The sequence below is a fragment of the Solanum lycopersicum genome, chromosome 5, assembly GCF_036512215.1.
Source record: "Solanum lycopersicum chromosome 5, SLM_r2.1".
In the NCBI taxonomy this organism is placed as follows: Eukaryota; Viridiplantae; Streptophyta; class Magnoliopsida; order Solanales; family Solanaceae; genus Solanum; species Solanum lycopersicum.
Genome location: NC_090804.1, coordinates 22642706 through 22664797, shown reverse-complemented (window position 1 = coordinate 22664797; position 22092 = coordinate 22642706). Strand labels below are relative to the sequence as shown.

Below are 22092 nucleotides of genomic sequence, written 5' to 3'. Positions count from 1 at the left end.
ATCCATTAGGAAAAATGCACAAGTCCCTAGACTATGACCAAAATCCTAGAGACACACCTTAACTAAACTAAGGTCCTATTATCCCCCTGAACTTATTCATTTTGCAATTTTATATACCTTTTGTCTTATGTGACACACACCGTGACTCCATGCAATTAAAGCGTGGGGAGATATTTGAATGCCACATTAGCCAAAAAGGTGCACAAAATTACACAAAAAATAAGTTCAAGGGGGTAATAGGACATTACAATAGTTAAGGTGTGTCTCTGGGATTCATAATCTAGGGGGGTACTTGTGCATTTTCCCTATCCATTATTATGTATAACCAGGTAAATTGTCCGCGCTTTGAGCGGGTATAATCTACCTCAATTAGGTTCTTATTGATTTTGTATTATAGTTGTTAATCGATATGGTTTAAGGCTTGCTCCCTCTTTCCCCCCATTATGAATATCTTTGATTTGATTGTTCTGAATAATACATCGAATAATTTATCCTTCACTTTAACTTGTCATATTAACAGTTTAAACAACAAACTGACCAAGCATGGTTCGAGACATCTAATATTTACAAAAAAGCTGTCAAAACTGTGTACATGTATTCCCTCTTGAATGACAAATGAACAATTTTATATTATATTCAACCTATATTCTAATAACATGGATAATAAACCATTGTTGTCGTTTTACATAGATTCTATAGTAAGTTCACCCATTTTCGCAAGAATGAGAAACCACATATTTTTCACACAGTATTATAGCAATTTTAATTTATACGACACCTTAAAGGGTAATCTGTTTGCTTTGAAATAGAGAATTTCCTATTTGGGTTGAGTGGTGTCAGTGAGGGTTCCAACTTTTCTTCTCTCTATTTTCTCCAAGTTCTATCTTAGATTTGAGACACATGTCATAGTTTACAATTAATGAATGCGATCTAATTGATTAAAGTAAAGTTCTAACCATGATTATTTACTTCCATATATTTACTTCTTAAATATTTTTTCGATCCAACAATTCAAGATTTACATTATATTTTTCCTGAATATATTTAAAAGAATTTCTTTTTCTAATTGTTGAGTTATTCTTTTTTGCCTAACGTTTTCCATTTCTCCAACAATATTTGCCAAATAAAAATTAAAAATTGTAGTGACACTTTTTTTTTTTTTTTTATAATTTTAGGAATTTTTTTTGTACAGTCACTTAACTTTAAATTCTTACTCTCTGAATGGAGTTCATATTACTCTATAGACATTATAGCTCTTAATACTCTATAAGAATAATAAAAACATTTAACCTTATTATAATTTTTTTCCAAAGAAGTTAAAATATTTAGTAAAACTTTTATATATGTATGCTGGGCAGTAAAGAATTCTTTTTAATATATTTAGGGAAAATATAATGGATTCCAAAAATATTTAAAAAGTAAATATATGGAAGTAAATAACTATTGTTAGGACTTTACTTTAATCAATTAGATCTCAACCAATAATTCTAAATTATAACACGTGTCTCTAATCCAAGCTAAAATTTTTTGAAAATGGAGAGGAGGCGAATCCGTCAGTGTGCCACGCAACAGGAGAAAAATATACAAATATTTAATTGTAATTTTTGTTGTTTTAAAATGAGAGAAAATCCCTCTATTTGTAGACAACAAAAGGTAGTGTGTACAAATGTTTATTGAGCCTTATCAGAAAGATTACAACTATTTGGAAAAGTTACAAACCTTCAGTAAGGCCACAACATTTCATAAAAGTAAAAGTCACAACTTTTATATTTTACAACTTTTCATGAAAAAGAAAGCGTAGTTTTGTACATAAATAAATTAAAAGGGAATTCTGATTTGTGGTGGTGCTACATAGGCGGGCCTAAAGTTCTCTTTTTATATATTTTCATATAAAAGAAAATGATATGAAAGGTATACAAATATAAATATCTTTTATTTTTAGCTTTAGACTAGAAAATACTCTTTAGGAAAATGATTTCTGATTTGAAGAAGAGGAGTTAGAATACATGAAAGGTTGGGTAAGAGAATGTGAAATATGGAGAAAGATGGTTAATGGGTAGTTGTTTAATTATTTTTTTCTTTTTAAAAAAGTTTATTGTTTTTAGAATTTGATCTAATGTAGGAGTGTTTTGATAAATAAAAGAAAATTTAAACAATAAAGTCTGAATAAAAAATATTTTTTAAAATATTGCTGACATTTTAGATAAATATTTTAAAGTGTTATTGTTTTTAACTAATTATGTTATATATTATGACTTGATTGCTATTCCCATAAAAATATAAATATCTTTTATTTTTGTCTTCAGACTAGAAAATACTCTTTAGAAAAATGATTTCTAATTTGAAAATCAACCCGATAATTGAGTACCCTGATGCCTAAGCTAGGACAAGACCCCGAAGACTATTCCAAAATTTGACCCTGAGATCTTACCCACCATTTTGCCTCGTATATATTTTTTAAAAAATATTTGACGGGGGTGGCCTAGGTGGGGGTTGGCGGTGGGGATGGCGTAAAAAATGATTATTTTTTTAAAAAAATTGAAATATTTTCCAAAGAGATTTTCTTTAAAATATAAAAATTGATGGGGTGGACTAGGCGGGGCAGCGGCGGCAGCAAGTGGCGTATAACTGATTTTTTTAAAATAAAATTGAAATATTCTTTCAGATACACTTTTTGTAAGAAAAAAGTTGACGGTGGTACTAAAATTGCCACGTTAAATACTTTTGTTTGATTTAAACAACTACTAAAATTCCCACGTTAAATACTTCTTTTCGAATTAGGCAGCTACTAAAATTCTTAGGTTAAATATTTTTGTTCAACTTTGATAGCTACTAAATTTTCACGGCAAATACTTTTGTTTGATTTTAACAGCTAATAAAATTCCCACGTTAAATACTTTTTTTCAAATTAGGCAGCTACTTACATTCGTTGGTTAAATATTTTTGTTCAAGTTTGATAGCTACTAAAAATCCCAGGCTGAACAATTTTGTTCGATTTTGGTAACAATTTTTAATTTATATATATACACGTTTAAGTTAGGCCGGAATTGAATGAAAAAGAGAGGACAATTTTTTGTTTGAAAGAAAACCCTAGGATCTTCTTGTTATTGTTATAATTCAATAGAAAATTTTGTTTGTTTTGAGAAAAGTAATATGGTTTAGGATATGATGAAGAATTTGGTGAAGTATGTAGTAGGGAAGCCTTTTCCTCGTAAGCATACTATTATGGATGTCGATGATGTTTCAGCCCATCAGAAATCCTTGAATGCACCAAGAACAACAGACGATTGTTAATGAAGAATCTTGTGGAGATTTATTCATGGTATAATTATGGATACATTGTGGACTCAGTGATGGTGAGTTTGTCTTCTACAGCAGTTTGCTGGGTCTTTAAATTACATGCTGCATCTCTTCCTAAAAAAGCAAGTCAACTGAACCAAATAAAGCAACACACACTTGGCTAGCAATACAAAAGGGGTTCTTTATTGTAGTTTGCGATTCATTTAACTATAAGCTTTCAACGAGTAATTTGTATGTATATTAATCATAAATTCAAAAGAAAATACTAATGGGGTTTGATTAATAATTTTTTTGTTTTAAGAAAAACTGTGATACCTATAAGACAATATATCTATCTGCACAGAAGTAGAAAAAGTCGTTGATTGAATTTCTCAAGGCTGAGAAATGAGAGATCAATTGTTTCCTACAAATGTGAATTTCCTTCAATCTAAGTCAACAACTGCCTACATGAATAACAACCCAAATCTTGTAGCTGGACGGGCTTGTCCACGAATGAATCATTGACTACAGATTATGGAGAAAAAAAATTGAGTGTAAAGACAGCGAGTAAAATGGTCTGCAAGACTACCTGTCATCTGGGTAGAAATTTTTTTTGACCCTTGATAAGTTAATGCCAAAGCTTGCAACAAAAACCATTCCGTGGCCTCTTGCTGGATACTATTTCTGAAAACGTATCAACCAATTGACCTGCCAAGCTACTTGGATCATCAATTAGCGTTTGAATAAAGGTATTTACCACCCTACGTTCTTGCTCTGTTGATCGCAAGCTAAACCAAGTAAGCAACTTTAACCTGAATTCCTTCTCAATCAGACCCTGACATTCCAGCCAGCGGATGATCTTCACACAATATTCAAAGTTCTCATCCAACCCTCCTGTACGAATTCGGATAGGTGAACCATTGATTAGGGTGCTGTCAGAGTCGTGTGTCTCACCATTATTGCTAGCTCCTCTCTTCCGACAACCTTCCATCTGAGAATCACCAGCTGACACATCTCCATTCTTCCCCTGGTTCCAGTTTTGGGAATCTCCACTACCATGTGATCTGGCAAGACCGTTCCTCTCATTGTCATGAGAGGTGGCATCATCATCTGCTTCAACTGTCAGCTCTAAAGTGCAGCAGTTATCTTCATCTCTGGACGAAGGGGTTAACTCTTCATTTAAATCCGGTACTGAAGCAACATTTAAGTCAAGCTGGCGAGAAGTAGATGGCTTCCTCTCTTCCTGAACAGGTTCAGGCTTAACTGTACAAGACTCGCAGCATTTTGTAGATGCAGGTCCAGTAAATCCCTCTAAACAGCCTTGCTGTTGAGCCCATGCAAGTCTTAGAATTTTGCCAAGGTCCCGGACCTTGAAGCCAGAATCGAATTCAATGTCTTTTCCAGTGTAGAAGCCTTCCTTGGAGCCAGAGCTTCCTCCAGTATCCTGATTGACCTGAATTTTGAGTCCTGCTACTAAATTAGGCTTCCTATGAATTATCTCAACACTCTTTGTGAAACACTTTGCCTCAGAGTGTCCCACATCACTGGCCTCTGTATAAGAAACTATCCGAAAAGAATACTCTGTGCAAGGCTGCAAATTCGAAATCAAAATCCTTCTCTGAGTTCTTGGGAAGACACAGACAGGTTCTTTGGTATAAGTGTCTTCTCTGGCCGTGCAGTACCAGAGCTTGTAGCCCTTGACATCTTCAGAGGATGCAGCAGATACTTCTATCAATACAATCACAACAGAAGATGGTGTCACCTCCTCGAAGAGGAATTTGCAAGCTGCAGGAAGTGAACCCTCTGGCAAGAAGTGGCACCAGGAAAGTAATACAAATAAATTACTCTAGCTTCAATTTGCCGCAAGATAACATCACCTAGAAGAGTTTATAAGAAATGGTACCTGAGGAATTAGGAAGTTTGCTAGTCTTTGTTGCCAGCCATTCATCACCCTTCTCAATGGCAATCGAGCACAATGACTGAACATCGCTGGCAATAGAAAGTCTGCTAACAATTCCTCGAGCCATCTTGGATGATACTCCATTCACTGGGCCAACTTCCATCTCCAATTTTGCCTTGGCTTCTTTAATAATTTCATGAAGTTCTTTAAATCTGGATGTCCCATCCAGGAGCCTGAAACTCAGGTATATTCTGTAGCAGAGGACATCAACACGGCGAGCATCCTTAGCTACACAAAGCTGTTTCTTCCAAAACCTATCAAGATCAACAGGTGAAAAGAAAAAACATTCAACTTGCAACAAGTCTACTAGTGGATTACAAAAAAAAAAAAAAAAAAAAAAAACAATTTATGCAATTCTTGAAGTTGGGACCATTACTGATACAATAATGGAGCAATATTTATCAAAATGAAAACAACAAGATGAACAAGCATTACTCACAAGAAGATAACTAATGCTTCCCTTCATGCAGGAGGGGCTAAAATGGATGGGTAAAGTTGCAGAATCATTACAATGAAAAGGATTTATAATGTCTAGCATTTTTTAAAGGACAGCTTACAGCCTAAAATTCACTCACAATGTCTTAAGAGTTACATGTTGATACTTAAGAAGAAAATGGCCAAAAATGCCCCTGGACTATAGGAAAAGGTCTAAAAAACCTTTCATCCATCTTTTGGTGTAAAAATATCTTCTACTCATATTTTTGGTCTAGAAATACCCTTGTATTCACTTTTTTGGCTCACTCATACCCTTGAAACTAACAACACTCTCTTTATTTAATTATATTTAAAAAATATTTATTATGTGTCATTTCTCTTATAGAATGAAATAAGAACTCCATCTCAACGATATGTTCCCCATAATTTATCCAAGTCAAAACAATACTCCCTCCGTTTCAAAAAGGTTGATCTAGTTTGACTTGGAACGTAGTTTAAGAAAAGAAAGAACACTTTTTATTTAATCTTGTGGTTCTAAATTAAAGTTATGTCAAATGAACCAAAGTGTCCTTTAATCCTGTGGTCGTAAACAAATCACGTGGAAAGTTAAAGTTAAAGTGTTGCAAAAAAAGGAAAAGGGTCGTTCTTTTTGAAACAACCTGAAAAGGAAATAGGGTCATTCTTTTTGAAATGGAGGGAGTATAAGTCTTCAAGACCCTAATTTATTTTCATTTTTTTAAACTCAAGTAGTTTATTGTATTTGTGGTAGCTTTTTATTTTTTTAATTTTTTTTTAATCCAGCTACTCTCCATTTTTTTCTCTATTTTCCTCAAGCTCTTACTTGGATTGAAGACACACAACATAGAGAAAAATAAATGGCTAAGATTTAAATAATTAAATCAAGACTCTTAACATGATAAATAATTAATATTTCATAAACAAATTAATAATGTCATTATCATACTAATATTATCTTATCCATAACATATTACTACCTCCGTTTCAAAAAGAGTGATTTAGTTTGACTTGACACGAAGTTTAAGTAAATAAAGACGACTTTTGAATCCTGTGGTTCTAAATTAAAGTTATGTCAAATGTACAAATTTGCTCTTTAATCTTGTAGCCTTAAACATGCCACGCGGAAAGCTGAAACTAAAATGTTACCAAAAAAAAAAAAGAAGTCATTCTTTTTTAAACAGACTGAAAAGGAAAGAAGAGAATGTCATTCTTTTTTAAATGGAGATGGTATAAAATTCTCTTCTTTTCTACTTTTCTTATCCCTATAGGCTACGAGCATGTATCTTCTTTTTTGTTCTGAATTGAGTTAATCTTTAGTTATAGTCTTTTATGGAACTTTCTCTTCGAAATTAGTTATCACAAAGATCATTAGTAAAAAAAATTAAGTTATCATTTATTTTTATTTTTTAAATTTAACGGAGGATAAACAAGCTTAAGATTTATGAATAATATTAAAAAAAAAAAGGAAAAAGAAAAAGATTTATGAATAATATAACATCTCTATAATTGTGAAATTATTAATATTTTTATAATATGTTAATTGTCTAAAACAAACTTTTAAAAAAATAAGTTACCGCAAATACAAATATTAAGTTTTTCTTTAAAATATTTTTGGGGTGTGGAAGAGGTAATTTTTTTAAGGCGGGTTTTTATTTCATCCAATAAAAAATGAATCATAATTAATATTTTAAAAAAATAAAAATAAAAAAAGGATTGTTAGTTGCAAGGGTTAAGTGATCCAGAAAGGTGAATGGAAGGGTATTTTTTAGACCAAAAGATGGATGGAAGGTATTTTTAGACCTTTTCCTATATTTCAGGTGTATTTTTGGCCCTTTTCCACTTATGAAATAGCTATCGACTAATCTGATCAACCAGAAAATCAGTAACAGAACTTAAAAAAACTAATCAAGATTGAACAAAGAATAAACAATCAACATCTTTGAGAATTTAAACAATTAACATCTTCACTACTGCAAAGTGACAATAAAATAATTTTAGAGGAAGATGGCTTCAAGACTTCTCCCTCTGCACAGACTTGTGCCAAGGGAATAAGTCCTCTTTCAACCTTCCAAATGTAGGTTCACAGCATGCAGAGTAGATTCCTGAGTCACACATTTTTACCCTCAACACACACACACATAAATTTCCAGTGAAAATACAACTGCTGGAAGCTCCAAATCATTCGTAAGGTAGTTCTTTTCATGGTTCTTAAGTGTGCATCAGAAGAGGTTGGAAAGGACTTGGTGAGGCAAGTCAAAGACAGAATAGGTCAAGGGATTTCAGACAGAAGTCCAATCCAAAGAAGGATGTTACAGGAAAGAAGGAAACAAGGATATACTCACCCTACCACCTTGGTATAGTTTTAGTTTGGCTTAATACTGAACGAACATATCAGCATTGGAAAGGGAGAACTGTTATACTTATCTAAAAGAAACTTACCCAAGAATTCCAGAAACTTTACCACAAGAAGCACAACAATAGCTCCCATCTAGCTGCATCAGTTGTCCTAGATCAACAACTCCCACCTTCCCACGTTGGAGTGCACACTCAACGTGACAAGTCAGGCCACAGGAGTCCCCCTGACCAGATTCAGATGTGCACTCCAACCAAAGACTAGGATCCTTGTTGTCATCAAATAAGTGACAAATGCAACAAGAGCACCTCTTGCAAAAAGTGTCATCTATAGAAATAGTTGCCCTGCATGCAGAATTTTTACAAATCCATGAATTTGAACATTTCACATCAGCATACTGCTCCGCAGCTGATAGAATTCGGAGAGGGTTTTCCCCTTTTCTGAGCTGCTTTCTAGAAGAATGATCCTTGGGACTTGAAGATACTCTTTTTTGTTCTTGAGTCTTTAATTGCTTTTTACTCAACTTTGGGAATTGCTCAGACATTTTGCACTAGGATAAAATCAATAGCTTCTTTTCCTTGACCTGGTAAAACTCCAAGATATCTTTCCTTTGGACCAGATTTCAAGAATTTCTGGAGTGCCTTTGAACTTCTTGAATTTTCTCTGTAATGCTTTTCAAACTGGACGAAACACTAAGAACACCAAAAACTGGATATAAAGAACACATGAGTTAGCATACAAAGAATCAACAGTTGTGGCAAAATGAAAAAACTGAGTGGATCTCATCAAAAGAAATGTAACAAGGATTTGTATCCACTAACAGAAGTATGATTTGACCTGTCTTTTGAGCAAGAAAGTTCGTATATAATTGCTTGCAGACTGTCAAATACTCGATACAGAAAAAGGAGAGGTACAGGACGATTTTCCATTGCATTTAAAGATCTCAGAAACTTAAGTCCATTCCTGCCCATGGAAACACACACACACACACACACATATATATGTCGACAAAATGAAATTTCAGTGGCTTTTGAGTGTCAATAACTGACATTTCATCCCTTTTTCAAGGTGAAGTCAGAACTTATGACATATGAAATAGGCAAACTTAAAAGGGAGTTGAAGTTTATTACATCATTTATTTAATGCTACCGAAAATGATAATCCTGCATAAAATTTTCAGAAGGAACTTCAAGAAATATGAAGAGTTGAAAGCAGAATCCATTTAAAGATGAAGAAGTTAATATAAATGTCACAAGAAAAGAGTACAACCGAGAAGATTTATAGAAAGGTCTAAAATACTATTATTACTCGATATGACTGAAAGGCATTATCGTTTTTTATCAAATGGAAATCTATGAACTTCAGTGAATAACAATTTCTATCATCAAACTGTAAAGTCTATAGAATCATTATATTAAGGTACAAGAAATGGACATTGGAGAATAATCCTATAGCACTTGGGGGTCGTTTGGTAGTTGGATCGAGTTATAACAGGTATTAGTAATGCTAGTTATGAGGGAATCTATGTATTTTTCTATATACACCTTATGCAGGGTTTAGTTATTCAATTATTATTATTCCACCTTCTATCCTGCATATAATAATAATAGATTCCCTGGTAATAGTTATGCAAATTTCTAATTGCAAACCAAATAGCCTATTATTTTTATACATGAATAATTTACCTCTAAGCAACAAGACAAACATGGTATTACTTATGCACGATTTAATACTTGATTAGCCCACCTTCAAACCAGCTACCAAATGACCCCTCACATCTTTGGTCATATAACTTTATAACCACTTCCCCATTGTGAACACCCACACCCCCCAAAAAAAGTAATGAAGTGAAATAATAAATCTAACATGTAGGTTATCGTTCACAATGTGATGGCCTTCATTAAGCATTAGCATTTCAATGTTCATTTTATTCTTAAATAGAGACACATAAACCATCTTCCTCTTGAAGTAACCAAAAGCCACAGGGTTAGCATCAGAAAACAAGAAGAATGCGCTAATTTTAAAAACGGGTAATTTTGGATTCCTCAACATTAAGGGTTTGTTTAATTAAATTTGGTGTAATTGGTGCAATTACACTGTCTTGTCCTGTTTGGAAGGACAGGTAATTGCTTTGTCAGCAGGTAATTGTGTATGGCAGGGGGTAATTACACTCTACAATTTGCCGGTAGAGGCTGTGAATTGCTGGTAATTACATTACTTTTTAATTTCTTTTTTTATTTCTATTTTAATTTTTTTGTTTAAATTTTTTTACTTCTATTATTTTAAGTTTTTTTTAAGTTATTATCCTAAAAATTTGTAAAAGTTTATATTTTATTTTATATAATTATATTTCATTCTCTTCTTGTTCTTAACCTTACTTTACGTGATTCTTTCTCATTAGCATAATTTTATTAGTATTCCAATTTTTGAATTAAAATTTATTGTTAAGTATGATTATAGAAATATGTTTTTTTATTAAGAAAAAATAAAAATAAATCATATTTATTGCTGTGCTGAAATTTGTTGTAAGAGTATTATGTTAAATTTTTTGTTTTGAATTTATAACTTATGTTATATTTTCAGTTTCATTTGTTTTAGTAATATTGAATTTTACATTGCACGTCATGTTTTGATTAGACTTGATAGATTATATTTTTGTCAAACATTTAATAATTTATGACATTTTATTTATATATTATTCTTTTTATCGAACATGCATTTCACCATGTTCGTAGAAATTTCATACTTTTAGTTGTTACGATCAATTCAATTGAAATATATTAATTTGAAAAAATATAAATCAATTATTTTTTCATAATATTAGTTACAGAAAATATGTTTATTAATTAATATATTTTCAACAAAGAATATATATCGTAAATATTTTATTTAATGTCATTTATAAAGTTTCTTATTTGACTAGTATAAAATTTAAATAATTAATTTTTATTCTTAAAATTTGTTATAATTTTATGATTGCTCTTGTGCATCCAAAGAGAACATGTGTAATTACATGGTGGCATCCAAACAGAACATGAGTAATTATAGTGTAATTACACCGTGACAACCAAACAGGTCAGTGTAATTACTAGACAATGTAATTACTACCCTAGTAATTACATCAATTCCAATTACCAAGTGGCTCTCCAAACAGACCCTAAGAGATATGTTGGCAGCCAAACAGGACATGTGTAATTATAGTGTAATTACACAGTGACAACCAAACAAGTCAGTGTAATTACTATACAATGTAATTACTACCCTAGTAATTACATCAATTTCAATTACCAAGTGGCTCTCCAAACAGACCCTAAGAGATATGTCGACAGCAACCTCCAAAAAGTGAGCTACAGAGTGGTATTAATTACAAAACTCCTATGAAAGTACTATCTATATTTCATCATCTGTACTCCTTCCTGTTCCAATTTATATTACTAACTTCATATTTTAGTCCGTCTCAAAAAGAATCAAACATTTCTTTATTTGGCAAGTATTTAATAACACCATCAACATTTTCCCATATTGGGTCCCACTTATTTGGCAAGAAGTCTACAAAGGTGTACTCTTTTAGGTAATTTAGGAACATCGCAAAGTCTTTCCATATTTCTTTAACTCAGTGTCAAGTCAAACTACATCACATAAATTGGGATGGAGAAGTAAGTTTTTTACCCTAGAAACATGAACTAATACAATTCCATTTGATCTTCTGAATGGAACTGGATCTGCCTTCAGAAAATTTACCATTCTCTCATTCCATATTCCACATATACAACTTGGGACTGTTCACCATATCTTCTGTCTTTTAGTACCTCCAACCCCTCTATCCAGCAGCTTAATAAATTTGTTGGGTGTTCTGGCATAGTCCAACTTTCCTTAGCGAAACTAATAGTTGTAACTTTACATAGAAGAAACAAATGGTTATTCTTTTATGCTGCCTCTTGATGTAAACAACATATAGATGCTACTTCTATTCTTCTTTCCCGTAGAATGTGTAAGACAAGCTCTCCTCACAACCAGCCAAGCAAAACATTTCATCTTAATTGGTTCCATGTTCTTCTACACAAACTTCGCCAGTTGAAACTCCTGCCAATTCATATATTCCCCTTGAATACGCCTGCTCAATGTAAATACTCCATCACTTTGATGGTTCCATCTGACTGTATCATCTTCAATTTTTGTGCCCAACTTCCCACTAACTCGGTAGTTTAGCCACACAATCACTTCCCATTCACATAGCAACCTTCTCAATGTTTGGTCCCAACCTTGAGGTGCAAGATTCTTCAACTTTGCAGTCAGGTTTGCCACTAATAGAGAACAACATAGGAAAAAGTTCTTGTGGCATTCCATTTCTAGTCCAATTGCCTTTCCAAAAAAAATCCTATTGTCATTTCCTATCATGTTACAGACACTTCTCTTGAAATCAGGCCACAGATATCTAATAGATCTCCATAGCCCTACACCATATGTTTGTAACCTACTTTATACACCAGTGTCCTTCTTGGCAAAATTTTTGCTGGACTACTTCCTTCTAGAGAGCTTGATGCTCCACATTGTATCTCCATAACAATATCATAAATAGGCTATTATTTTGCAGCTTCTAATTCTTAACCCCCATACCTCCTTGAGCTCTGTTATGCTGCCACCAGTGTTGTGGACGGCGAGAGGCGACAAAAGGCGACAAGGGCCTGCCTCGCCACGCGGCGAGGCGCTTGCCTTTTTGAATAAAGGCGCCAATTAATACCAAAAATTAAAAATATTTAATTGCATATTTTATCCAAAGTCTTAATAGCAATAACACATATTAACAAATATTCAATTCAAAAACCAATAGAATGTCTAAAACTTTAAAGACCAAACAATTCAAAATACAATAAACCAAAACTTTAAAAGTCTATTCTTCTTCAAAATTATCAAAAGAATTTTTTAAAAAAAATTAACACTTGTTACACTTACTGAGTCCTCACTGCTGCTTACGCAGCTTACCAAAATAAAAAAAAATGAAGAAGAAAGAACAGAAAAAATAAGAATAGAAGAAGCAGAAGAACAGAGACGCGACATTACCTGAAAACAGAGAGTCGCGAGGTCGCCGGCGAGGGAGAAGAGACGCGACAGCGAGGGAGAGCGAGGAAGCAGAGACGCGACAGCGAGGGAGCAGCGAGGGCCGGCGAGGGACAGCGAGGGAGCAGCGAGGGCCGGCGAGGGAGAAGAGAAGAGTCAATCGATCGATCGATCGATCGAGAGAGTCGCGAGTTTCAGAAATTTTCGAAAGTAAAAAAAAAACCCTAATTTTGACTAATATTATTAAGTCAAAAAATTTTTAATCAAAAAGGCGGCGCCTTTCTCTTGCCATTTCAGCGCCATTATCACCAGGGCCTCGCCTTTTTCTCCTCGCCTCGCCTCGCCAGAGAATGGCGAGCCACCCTCGCCTCGCCTCGCCTCTCGCCTTTGGCGACGAGGCGAGCGCCTTTCATAACACTGGCTGCCACTTTACCAAGTAAAAACTCTTGCCCTCCTTATTGCCATTCCATAAGCAATTTTCCTCAATTATCTTGAATGTCAATTCCCTTGCTTGGCATTGGAACTGGATATTACTAATATTGGTAGAGTTATCAAAATGAGTCTCCCTCCGAGAGAAAGATGCCGAGACATCCATAGAGATAATGTTTTCTTAAAAAATAGTAAAAGTGACTTCCACAGAGCTAACTTTTTTTTCCGACAAAAACTTCCACAAAGCTAACTTCCTCTCTGTTTTTTCAATGATCCCATCACATATCTCCAAAGCTTTGTGTTTTGACCCCAATGGCATACCAAGATAAATAGTAGGTACTTTCTCCAATCAACAACCCAAAATGTTTGCCAGAACCTATATGCAATACTAAAGATATTGTTTTAACCGATTTACCTTCAATCCTGTTGTGGCTTCAAAAATTTGCTAATATCATTCTAAGGTAGCTAATTTTTCTAGTGTAACATCACAGAAAATAATTGTGCCATCTACATATAAAAGATGACAAATCTCCAACATCTCACCTGTTGTATTTCCATACTCTGAATCCCTTCAGCCATCTGTTGTGATTAGCAATCCTCATCATGCTATTGAGACCTTCCATAACTATGGTAAAAAGGAGAGGGGGCATAGGATCACACTGTGTAAGTCCCCCTTCTGCTGGAAAAAAAGACTAACTGGCTCTCCTTTGACAAGTATAGAGAACCTAGTAAATGTTATACAAAATTTAATCCATTTCACCCATCTATTGCCAAAGGCCATCTGTCTAAGCACACTGATAAGGAAGTTCCAATTGAGAGTATCATAGGTTTCTTGATGCATACTTTGCATATGACCCCTAGATCTTCCCTTCTCATTCTATTATCAATACACTCACTGGTTATCAATGCAACATCCATAAATTGTCGCCCCTTAACGAATGCCATTTGATGTTTGTTAACCAAATTGTCCACCACCTTTTCTAGCCTTTCTGCCAACACTTTTGAGATGATCCTATACATATCAGCCTAATGGGTTTGAAGTCCCTAAGTTCAATATCTTCTACTTTCTAGAAATCAAAGCCATAAAAGTAGCATTGAAGCTTTTCTCAAAAAATTGTAGAGCCTGGAAATTTTATAGGACGAAAATGATGTCTTACTTAGGCATGTGAAACCTTGATAAAAAGCCATTTGTAAAACCGCCAGGGCTACGTTATCTATTGGCAGCACATAGCTTGATGCCTTCAAAAAAATTCTTCCTCCTCAAACTAGGAGAAGTCTACTCAAATCTCTCTGATGGAGATCTGGCCACATTAAAGTTTCAACAAAACATCCAAGGACCCTTAGATACCCCCAAAAGCTGCCAATTCCACCATAACTTCTTTCTCACCATTCTCTCACAATTAGCATATACAGTAGTGAAATGCTAGTATAAATCCTGATTGATCCCAAAGAATTTACAGGTAACTGTTTGAATTCCAACTATCCACATATTCCCCTTTTCGGGCTCTTTTATCCCACAACACAATAATCCCCCACTGTTTCCTATAGAATCCACTCAAAATTACATAAATATGCACCTCCCCACTAATGTACTAATGATCCTACTAGGTTCTTTTGGTCTCCCTGCTCAGCTCCCACATTCTAGGATAACATTTTTACTTTCATTATGTACCAACTTGTGTTTCTCTCCCTGTTTCTTCAATCTTTGTGTCTCTCCCTTCTAAATTTCAGGTCAAATTCCAGAATTTTGAACTTTTTTCAGAGCGATTGCTTTTTAATATGTGCGACTGCCACTAAAATTAACTACTTTTCCACCCCTTTGTTTGATCCACTTCATAAACAAGGCAAAAGCTTCTTTTCTCACCACTTTTGAACGCAACCCAAAACTCTCGGATCATCTTGATTATATTATTTTTGTTTTTAAATTAAACTCTTGCCTCATCTTGTTTATATTATTATGCACCAAAAGAGTTGCAGTGTCTTTAATTACTTGATCGCTTACTGGCATAGACTCTTCACATATCAACAAGACATATGTAGGGGAATTAGGTCATCATATACTGCCATTTGATCCTTTATTTGACCCTCAGTTTCTTTACTTCCTTTCTCCTCCATCAAAAGTTCATAAATTGATTCTTGTGTCTTTCTCATTATCTAAATTTTGATCAGGTCCTCCCAATTGTGCCTTGTTAACAGACTTTGTTGTTTTCACTTCTCCCTAACCTGACAATTTTCGACTTCTTGCGCTGAATAAACCATCATCGAGGGATTAAAAACCACGTTCGAGTTTATTTTAGTGACAAAGGGTTAAGCTATTACTGTTTTGATAGGCTTTTATTTGCTCCTTACATAAAAAGCCCACCTTCCATCCTTCTTAATGGCCTAAATTACTATTTCCATTTACTATAGAGGTCCATCATCTGCTAGGGACATCTCATTTGAAAAAGTACCCTCAATCACGTGTCTTCCATCTACACCCTTTGCACCAATACAGTTATTTTCGTCGACCTACAAATTTTTCATGCCATGTCCCTGTCCTCCCATTTTTGTAGGCGTTTAGACATAGCTCCTACACCTCAAAACACCACCATCTCTTTGAACCTGCTTCTCAACATCGCAAGCATGAATTGGACAATGCCAGAACATACATCAGATCTGTTGAGCTCCTAGATTAAGAAGGGAGACAGTAAGAGTTAAAAGAGATGGAGAGATGGTGGAAGCTAATACCATCACGTGAATGGTGGTCAGTCTAGAAAGAAACAGAGGAAATTTTGAAGACAGTTCCAATTCCATCAACAAGGTTAAAACGAATTGTATAGTATCTCTACTTTTTTGGAGTAAACAACTTTGTATAGATGATGTAGATCAAATCATAGATTTCTTAGATAATCTATAGTTATCTCTTTTCAGAGGTAACTATATACCCTTAATGCTGAAGAATTCAACCTTACCAGTTTTTTTTTAAAAAAAAACTCCACTACATTCTCTCTCCAATTGTATTACACTCACTATTTTCTGATACCTTGCTGGAGCTTCAAGGCATACTAGTAGCGAGAAGATGAGATTCTCATTGGCAAAGTCAACTGTAGTTGGATTTTTTTCAATGAGCCGTTAACTTGAACATGCATCTCAAATGGTTTTTCAACTTCACTATTTTCTGATACCTTGCTGGAGCTTCAAGCCATACTAGCAGCGAGAAGATGAGATTCTCATTGGCAATGTCAACTGTAGTTGGATTTTTTTCAATGGGCCTTTAACTTGAACATGCATCTCAAATGGTTTTTCAATTCAGTCTCTTCCTCCATTTCAAATCAGCCATTGCATCTTTCAGTGATCTTTTAACAGCATTTGACCAGAAATAAAGTGTAAGACCTATTATTTGAATCCAGAACCAGTCAAACATGGTACAATTTGAAAAGGTCTCTGTTGGTGTCCACCATTGCAGTTATAGTTGCCTTTCTTGCCTCCACCAATCTCCCATCACTACATGTTTTGCAGTAGCCTAGATTGAAATTCAAACAAAAATTGAAATCTATTCATATTATATACTAGTACCCCATCCCTGTGTGGCATTCCAAGATTGTTGAGCCCATCGTCTACATCATTTCCAGACGGAGTATCGTCCTAGCCTAAAATTTCCAACCAAACACCTGCCAAAGATATCCTTGTCATTGAAATGCGAAGGAATTTTCAGAGATACCCCCTCATACCCTATCATAGCTTCATGTATGTCCATTTGTTTTCATGTAATGCTTCTTCATTGCTCCCCCTTCCCTATGAGGTGATGTTTGTATTCCCTGAGTTTTAGTAGCTCTCTACGAGGTCACTATTAACGAAGCCTTCTATTTTTGTCACCAATTGTATCCATATCTCACTAAATGTATTTTCAGGTAGAATAATTACTAGTGTCTTGGCCCTTGATAGAAATAGTAGAGATAAATCTCCAATATTGATAAGATTTATGAGACAAAACAAGGCTTGTTGAGAAATCCCTATAACGCCACAACTTGAAAGTCTTTCCTTTGTTTTCAAAGACCTCCTAGAGCCTTTTGCAATCTATAGTAGCGCTTCTTTGCTTATAACAACCTTCTTATATGATGTGTTGCACATTCCATTTAATCATACCAACTCCCTACTTTAGATGTAGAAATAATAATATCATATGATATGCCCCCTAGAAGAAAGTGCATATTGTAATCTATGAAAGCAAAAGGGATATGGTCATTCCACAGCCAATGTGGGACAAATTAACACTTTGACCCCCTTGTCGCACCCCCAGACCTATCAACCGGAGAGTGGACAACATATTATGGGGGGCCAACATTAGGTAAACCAAGAATTGAGATGAGTCTAACTTTTGATACCAAGATAAGAAATGGATCTTAAATGCAACTCAAACCCAAAAGCTAGTTCACAAAGTGAAGATTACTTGAACTATATAAATAGGCTAATCTTAAATCTCACAACCAATGCGGGATAACTTTAACACACTTGATATAATTTTATCAATCTTCTAGTCCACGCAGGACCTAATTTCATATTCATGAACCAATAAGATCTATATATGTCCCCTATAACATTTTCTTAATATAGTTGTTAAAATTAATAAATAACAAGTTGATGGAAAATTGAAGGAATTTGACTTCTTGAAATTAAGCATTGGATTTATGATGGCATCACATCATATGTGTTGTGGACAAAACAAAAAAACAAATGCATACTTTCACATAAGTGGGATTACAATGTTCCATTAGGATATTGATGTGAACAGAAAAAAAATTAAATTATATCCCCTACATGTTTCTCATGACGGACACCTAGTTTTCGATTTGTTAGAGCATATAAAGATAAGTATACTTAATTGACAATGACTTCCCTACTTATGGTTTTTTTATGAAGTACATTTCATAGATGATATCATCAATATGCATAAATCACTTTTTGGGCTTTTCTTGTTCCCTAGTTCTGGTCTAATCTCTTTTATATTAAGCAGACTTTTCTTTGTTAACTCTTTTTGTATTTCTGCATATTCTTCATGCCATCTACAAAATGTACTTCATAAAAAAATAATAACATAAGTAGGAAAGTTAGTCTCAATTAACTATACTTATCTTTGTATGCTCTAATAAATCCCTTAATTTATTGAGCATCATTTCTTAATTTTATGCACCATGGTTCACTTTTTTTAAGGAGGGTAACCTCAAATATTATAGAAAACAACTACTATAACATACATGGATTTTACGAGCTTCATCCTCAATTTAGTCTTATAGAGATTTTTTTTTTTTACAAAAGTAACAAGTTTGTATATAATCATCCGCATTAAGGCTGGGATCCCAAAAATTTAGATCACAAAGCTACATACAACTAAGTAGGCTCAACAACCCAAAAAAAGAAACCTATCTCTAGGTCCTATATCATCTTACAAGGATTCTAAGATGTCTACAATTGCTACAGGATCATCTATATATTCCGAACTACACCAATACCAAAAATTTTAAACATATTGAAACCATAAGACTAAAACATTCACGTTGAAACCTATAAAGCTAACCACCATGAAATGTGTGAAAAAAAAAAGAAATCAGAATAGGAAGTTAAATTGGATGTAGGCCAGAAGACCTAGTTTCCCATCTTCCCATGGCTAAGATTGCGAGCCTAGGGCCAAGAAATGGTATATATACATATCCTGAAACAAAAAAAAGGGAACCAAGAATTGAAGAGTAAATACAAGAATCATTATGACTATTCTTTTATACTCAAAATACCATGGAGGTCTGGAAAGGATTTAAACAAGGAATCTACAGATACCAAAACAAAAATACAACTTTATCCTAATGCAGTTTCTCATGCTTAGGTGGTAGGTAGATAACTCCCAGGACATGAGATTAAGTGGACATTCTCACCTTTATAAATCCATCAATGATAGCCAAATAAGGATGTGGCAGCAACCCCTCCCTGTGACAATAAGATGTTAAGTTTCATAAGTGATACATCTCTGCAGTTTAGGTCTCTAAAATGAGAGACAAACATTTTCCTAAAATATTGATTACCCTTGTATCCAGCATCTTAGGAACAGGCAATTCAAATTCCACACTAAAAAATTTTAGAGAACATTTAAGTTACCAAAATTTCAACAGAAAGTCAGAAACACAAACACACGTGAAACTACATAGTCATTTACACACAACCACACCAAACACAAAACCTTACTCCCTCCATTTTTGCATTACTTTTCTTTTAAGTATCCTACTTAGTTTGTTTAAAAAAGAATGACACATCTCTATGTTAGTGAGCTTTTAATTTCAATATTCCTACTTCAACCTTAATGACACTCCCTTATGGAAATGACATGATATACTTATGATCACAAGATTCAGAGGATATTTTTAAAATGTTATATGCATCCTAGTTTAAAACCACAAAATTGACAAATTACATCATTAAACTCCGTGTCTACTCCTAGTCAAACTAAGACACAAACTAAAACAGAGGAAAGATTAGATCACATTAAAAAGAATTGTAAGATTCTCATAAATATGATAAAATATGATCTTGTAAATATAGTATAGCTTGATTTACTCCTGTAATTATGTATTTTGATTCTCTTTCCTTTCTTAGAGTATGTATACTTACCTATTTAAACCCCAATGTCCCAAACCACAAAGATTTCCCATGCTACCCTTTTGGATTCAAGATTGGTCCACCCTACCTATTTGTTACTCCACACTCTTCAAACTTTTGCATCTGTTACTTGATCCTTTATTATCTTTTAGAAAGCACAGTAGAAAAATCATCCTTTCAAAACCTCCCTTAATCACCATCCTTTTGTGAAGTTCTTTACCTCTCACATCTAATGATATTATTCTGGTCATGGTAAAACTAACTGCACTTTCTCTTACCTAACTAACTTTGCTCCCGCCTACCTCTTTTGTTAATAAAAAAGAAGAAATAAAAAAACTTAAGCTATTCTAACCCCCCAAAGAGACCTTTCTCTCAATAACAACAAAAATGTCTGAGACTTCTATAAATCAGCACATGCATCAGTGTTGAAACTAGAATCTGCAACACTAAAATGGTGCTAATGCTAAAATCAGCTATCCCAACAAGAAATACTAAAATCATTCACAGACGCAATGAGCATTTGGAAATTACTAGTGTCCTAGTTCTTCACATTGCCCATATTCAGCAAGGAAACAAACCAGAGATAACCAGCAACCAACTCGTAACAGTCAAAACACCTCATCACGAACAATACCCAAAATATATATACTACCCAGCAAAGAGAAACAAAATTTCACAAAAACAATCAACAATCACAAACTTGAGTAACAGATCTGGAACCAAACACATTCAGCAAACAACCAATAAGAAAACAAATATATTTAACAAAAACATGAGAAACTCTGAAGAAAGTACCTGATGTGATTAATAAAAAAAAAAGGAGAGAAAAATTTAGGGTTATCGAAGGAGAAAGAGAGAGAGGGGTTTGTTTGGAGAGTAATGAAAAATTCTCTCTCTGTGTTAAAGAAAAGTTGGGACCTGTTAATGTTAGTTGGTGTTATACCAAATTTCTGCACGCCAATTAGAGATGATCCTCACGCGTAATTTAGGAGCGTGACCTGCTCTATTTGCCTGTTTTACAATTTGCTCGTCTCTCTCACGCTTTTTATTCTACTCTCAAGATAAGGTTCTATCATATTTTCTGTTGGAGGTATTCACTTTAACTTTTATCACCTCCACATGCATGTGCTTTTCATACCTAAATAAATATAATATTCATTTCCAAATTTTACATTTATACTACTATATTAATTGGAAAGGATTTAATTGTACCCTTCTACTTGCTTTGTTTTTCTTCATATTAACAATACTTTTCTTGTATTATGTAATAATATATATATGTGTTTATTTTCAATCAAATATTATGTATTACTTGTTATGAATAAGATCTAATATAGTTACATTTTGAATTGCTAGTTCAATTCGGCATCAGATTTGAATTTGGGTTTGATTTTAGTTTTAAAAAATGATCTATTGAAAGATCACTTTTGAGTAAAAGTTTTGCCCCTATATCCTTTCTTACATGCGAGACACATTTTTTTGCATCGGCGATATCGCTAGAAGATATGTATCTCTTCAACACATTAGTTTGTATCGTATTGTTGTATAATTATACATCAATGTTTCACCGATCCAACGCTGGTTGAAAAGAAACATCTCATTGTTGTCCTGGTTTGAAATGGTGCTTGAAGGGTGATATACAATTTTACGTCAATGGTCGCCGATGCAGCACCGATACGAATTGGTATTGCATTTTTTGAACCATTGAATTTTTCTTGAAGCAGTTTTTGATAGCTATAAATATTTAATATTTACTTAGATATTAACATACTAACTAATACACATCAAGTACTAAATTTTTGAAGTTATAACTTTTTTTTTTGCAAAAAATCAAGTGTCATTTACTGTGAGTTCAAGATTCAACAAATTTTAAGGTGCCACTATTTGGCTGAAGTGAATCATTGAATATTTTACAAACAATAAAGTGTGTCGATTT

The 22092-nt window shown here is 33.9% G+C and overlaps 1 protein-coding gene across 2 annotated transcripts; it reads right to left on the bottom strand.

Moving 5' to 3' along the window:
• Positions 1-3646: 3646 nt before the first annotated feature.
• On the bottom strand, positions 3647-21232 carry LOC101268103 (VIN3-like protein 1). 2 transcript variants are annotated; one of them, XM_069297968.1, is made up of 6 exons: positions 20952-21091; positions 19439-19490; positions 19155-19221; positions 8132-8753; positions 5183-5493; positions 3647-5082 (listed from the first exon to the last, which is right to left on the bottom strand). In XM_069297968.1, exons 4-6 carry the CDS (start codon positions 8587-8589, stop codon positions 3908-3910), a joined length of 1944 nt encoding a protein of 647 aa, XP_069154069.1. In that variant the 5' UTR covers positions 8590-8753; positions 19155-19221; positions 19439-19490; positions 20952-21091; the 3' UTR covers positions 3647-3907. The 2 variants fall into 2 exon arrangements, with proteins under 2 accessions (XP_069154069.1, XP_004239276.1); XM_004239228.5 differs by lacking the exon at positions 19155-19221 and having other exon boundaries at positions 20952-21232.
• Positions 21233-22092: the final 860 nt, after the last annotated feature.

Excerpts from the sequence above, each read along its gene's own strand:
- LOC101268103 (XM_004239228.5), bottom strand. The coding sequence starts at position 8,589 with ATGTCTGAGCAATTCCCAAAGTTGAGTAAAAAGCAATTAAAGACTCAA. Across the intron at positions 5,494-8,131 it reads AAAGTTTCTGGAATTCTTGG|GTTTTGGAAGAAACAGCTTT; the intron begins GTAAGTTTCTTT and ends TGATCTTGATAG. Across the intron at positions 5,083-5,182 it reads CAAACTTCCTAATTCCTCAG|AGGGTTCACTTCCTGCAGCT; the intron begins GTACCATTTCTT and ends ACTTCTTGCCAG.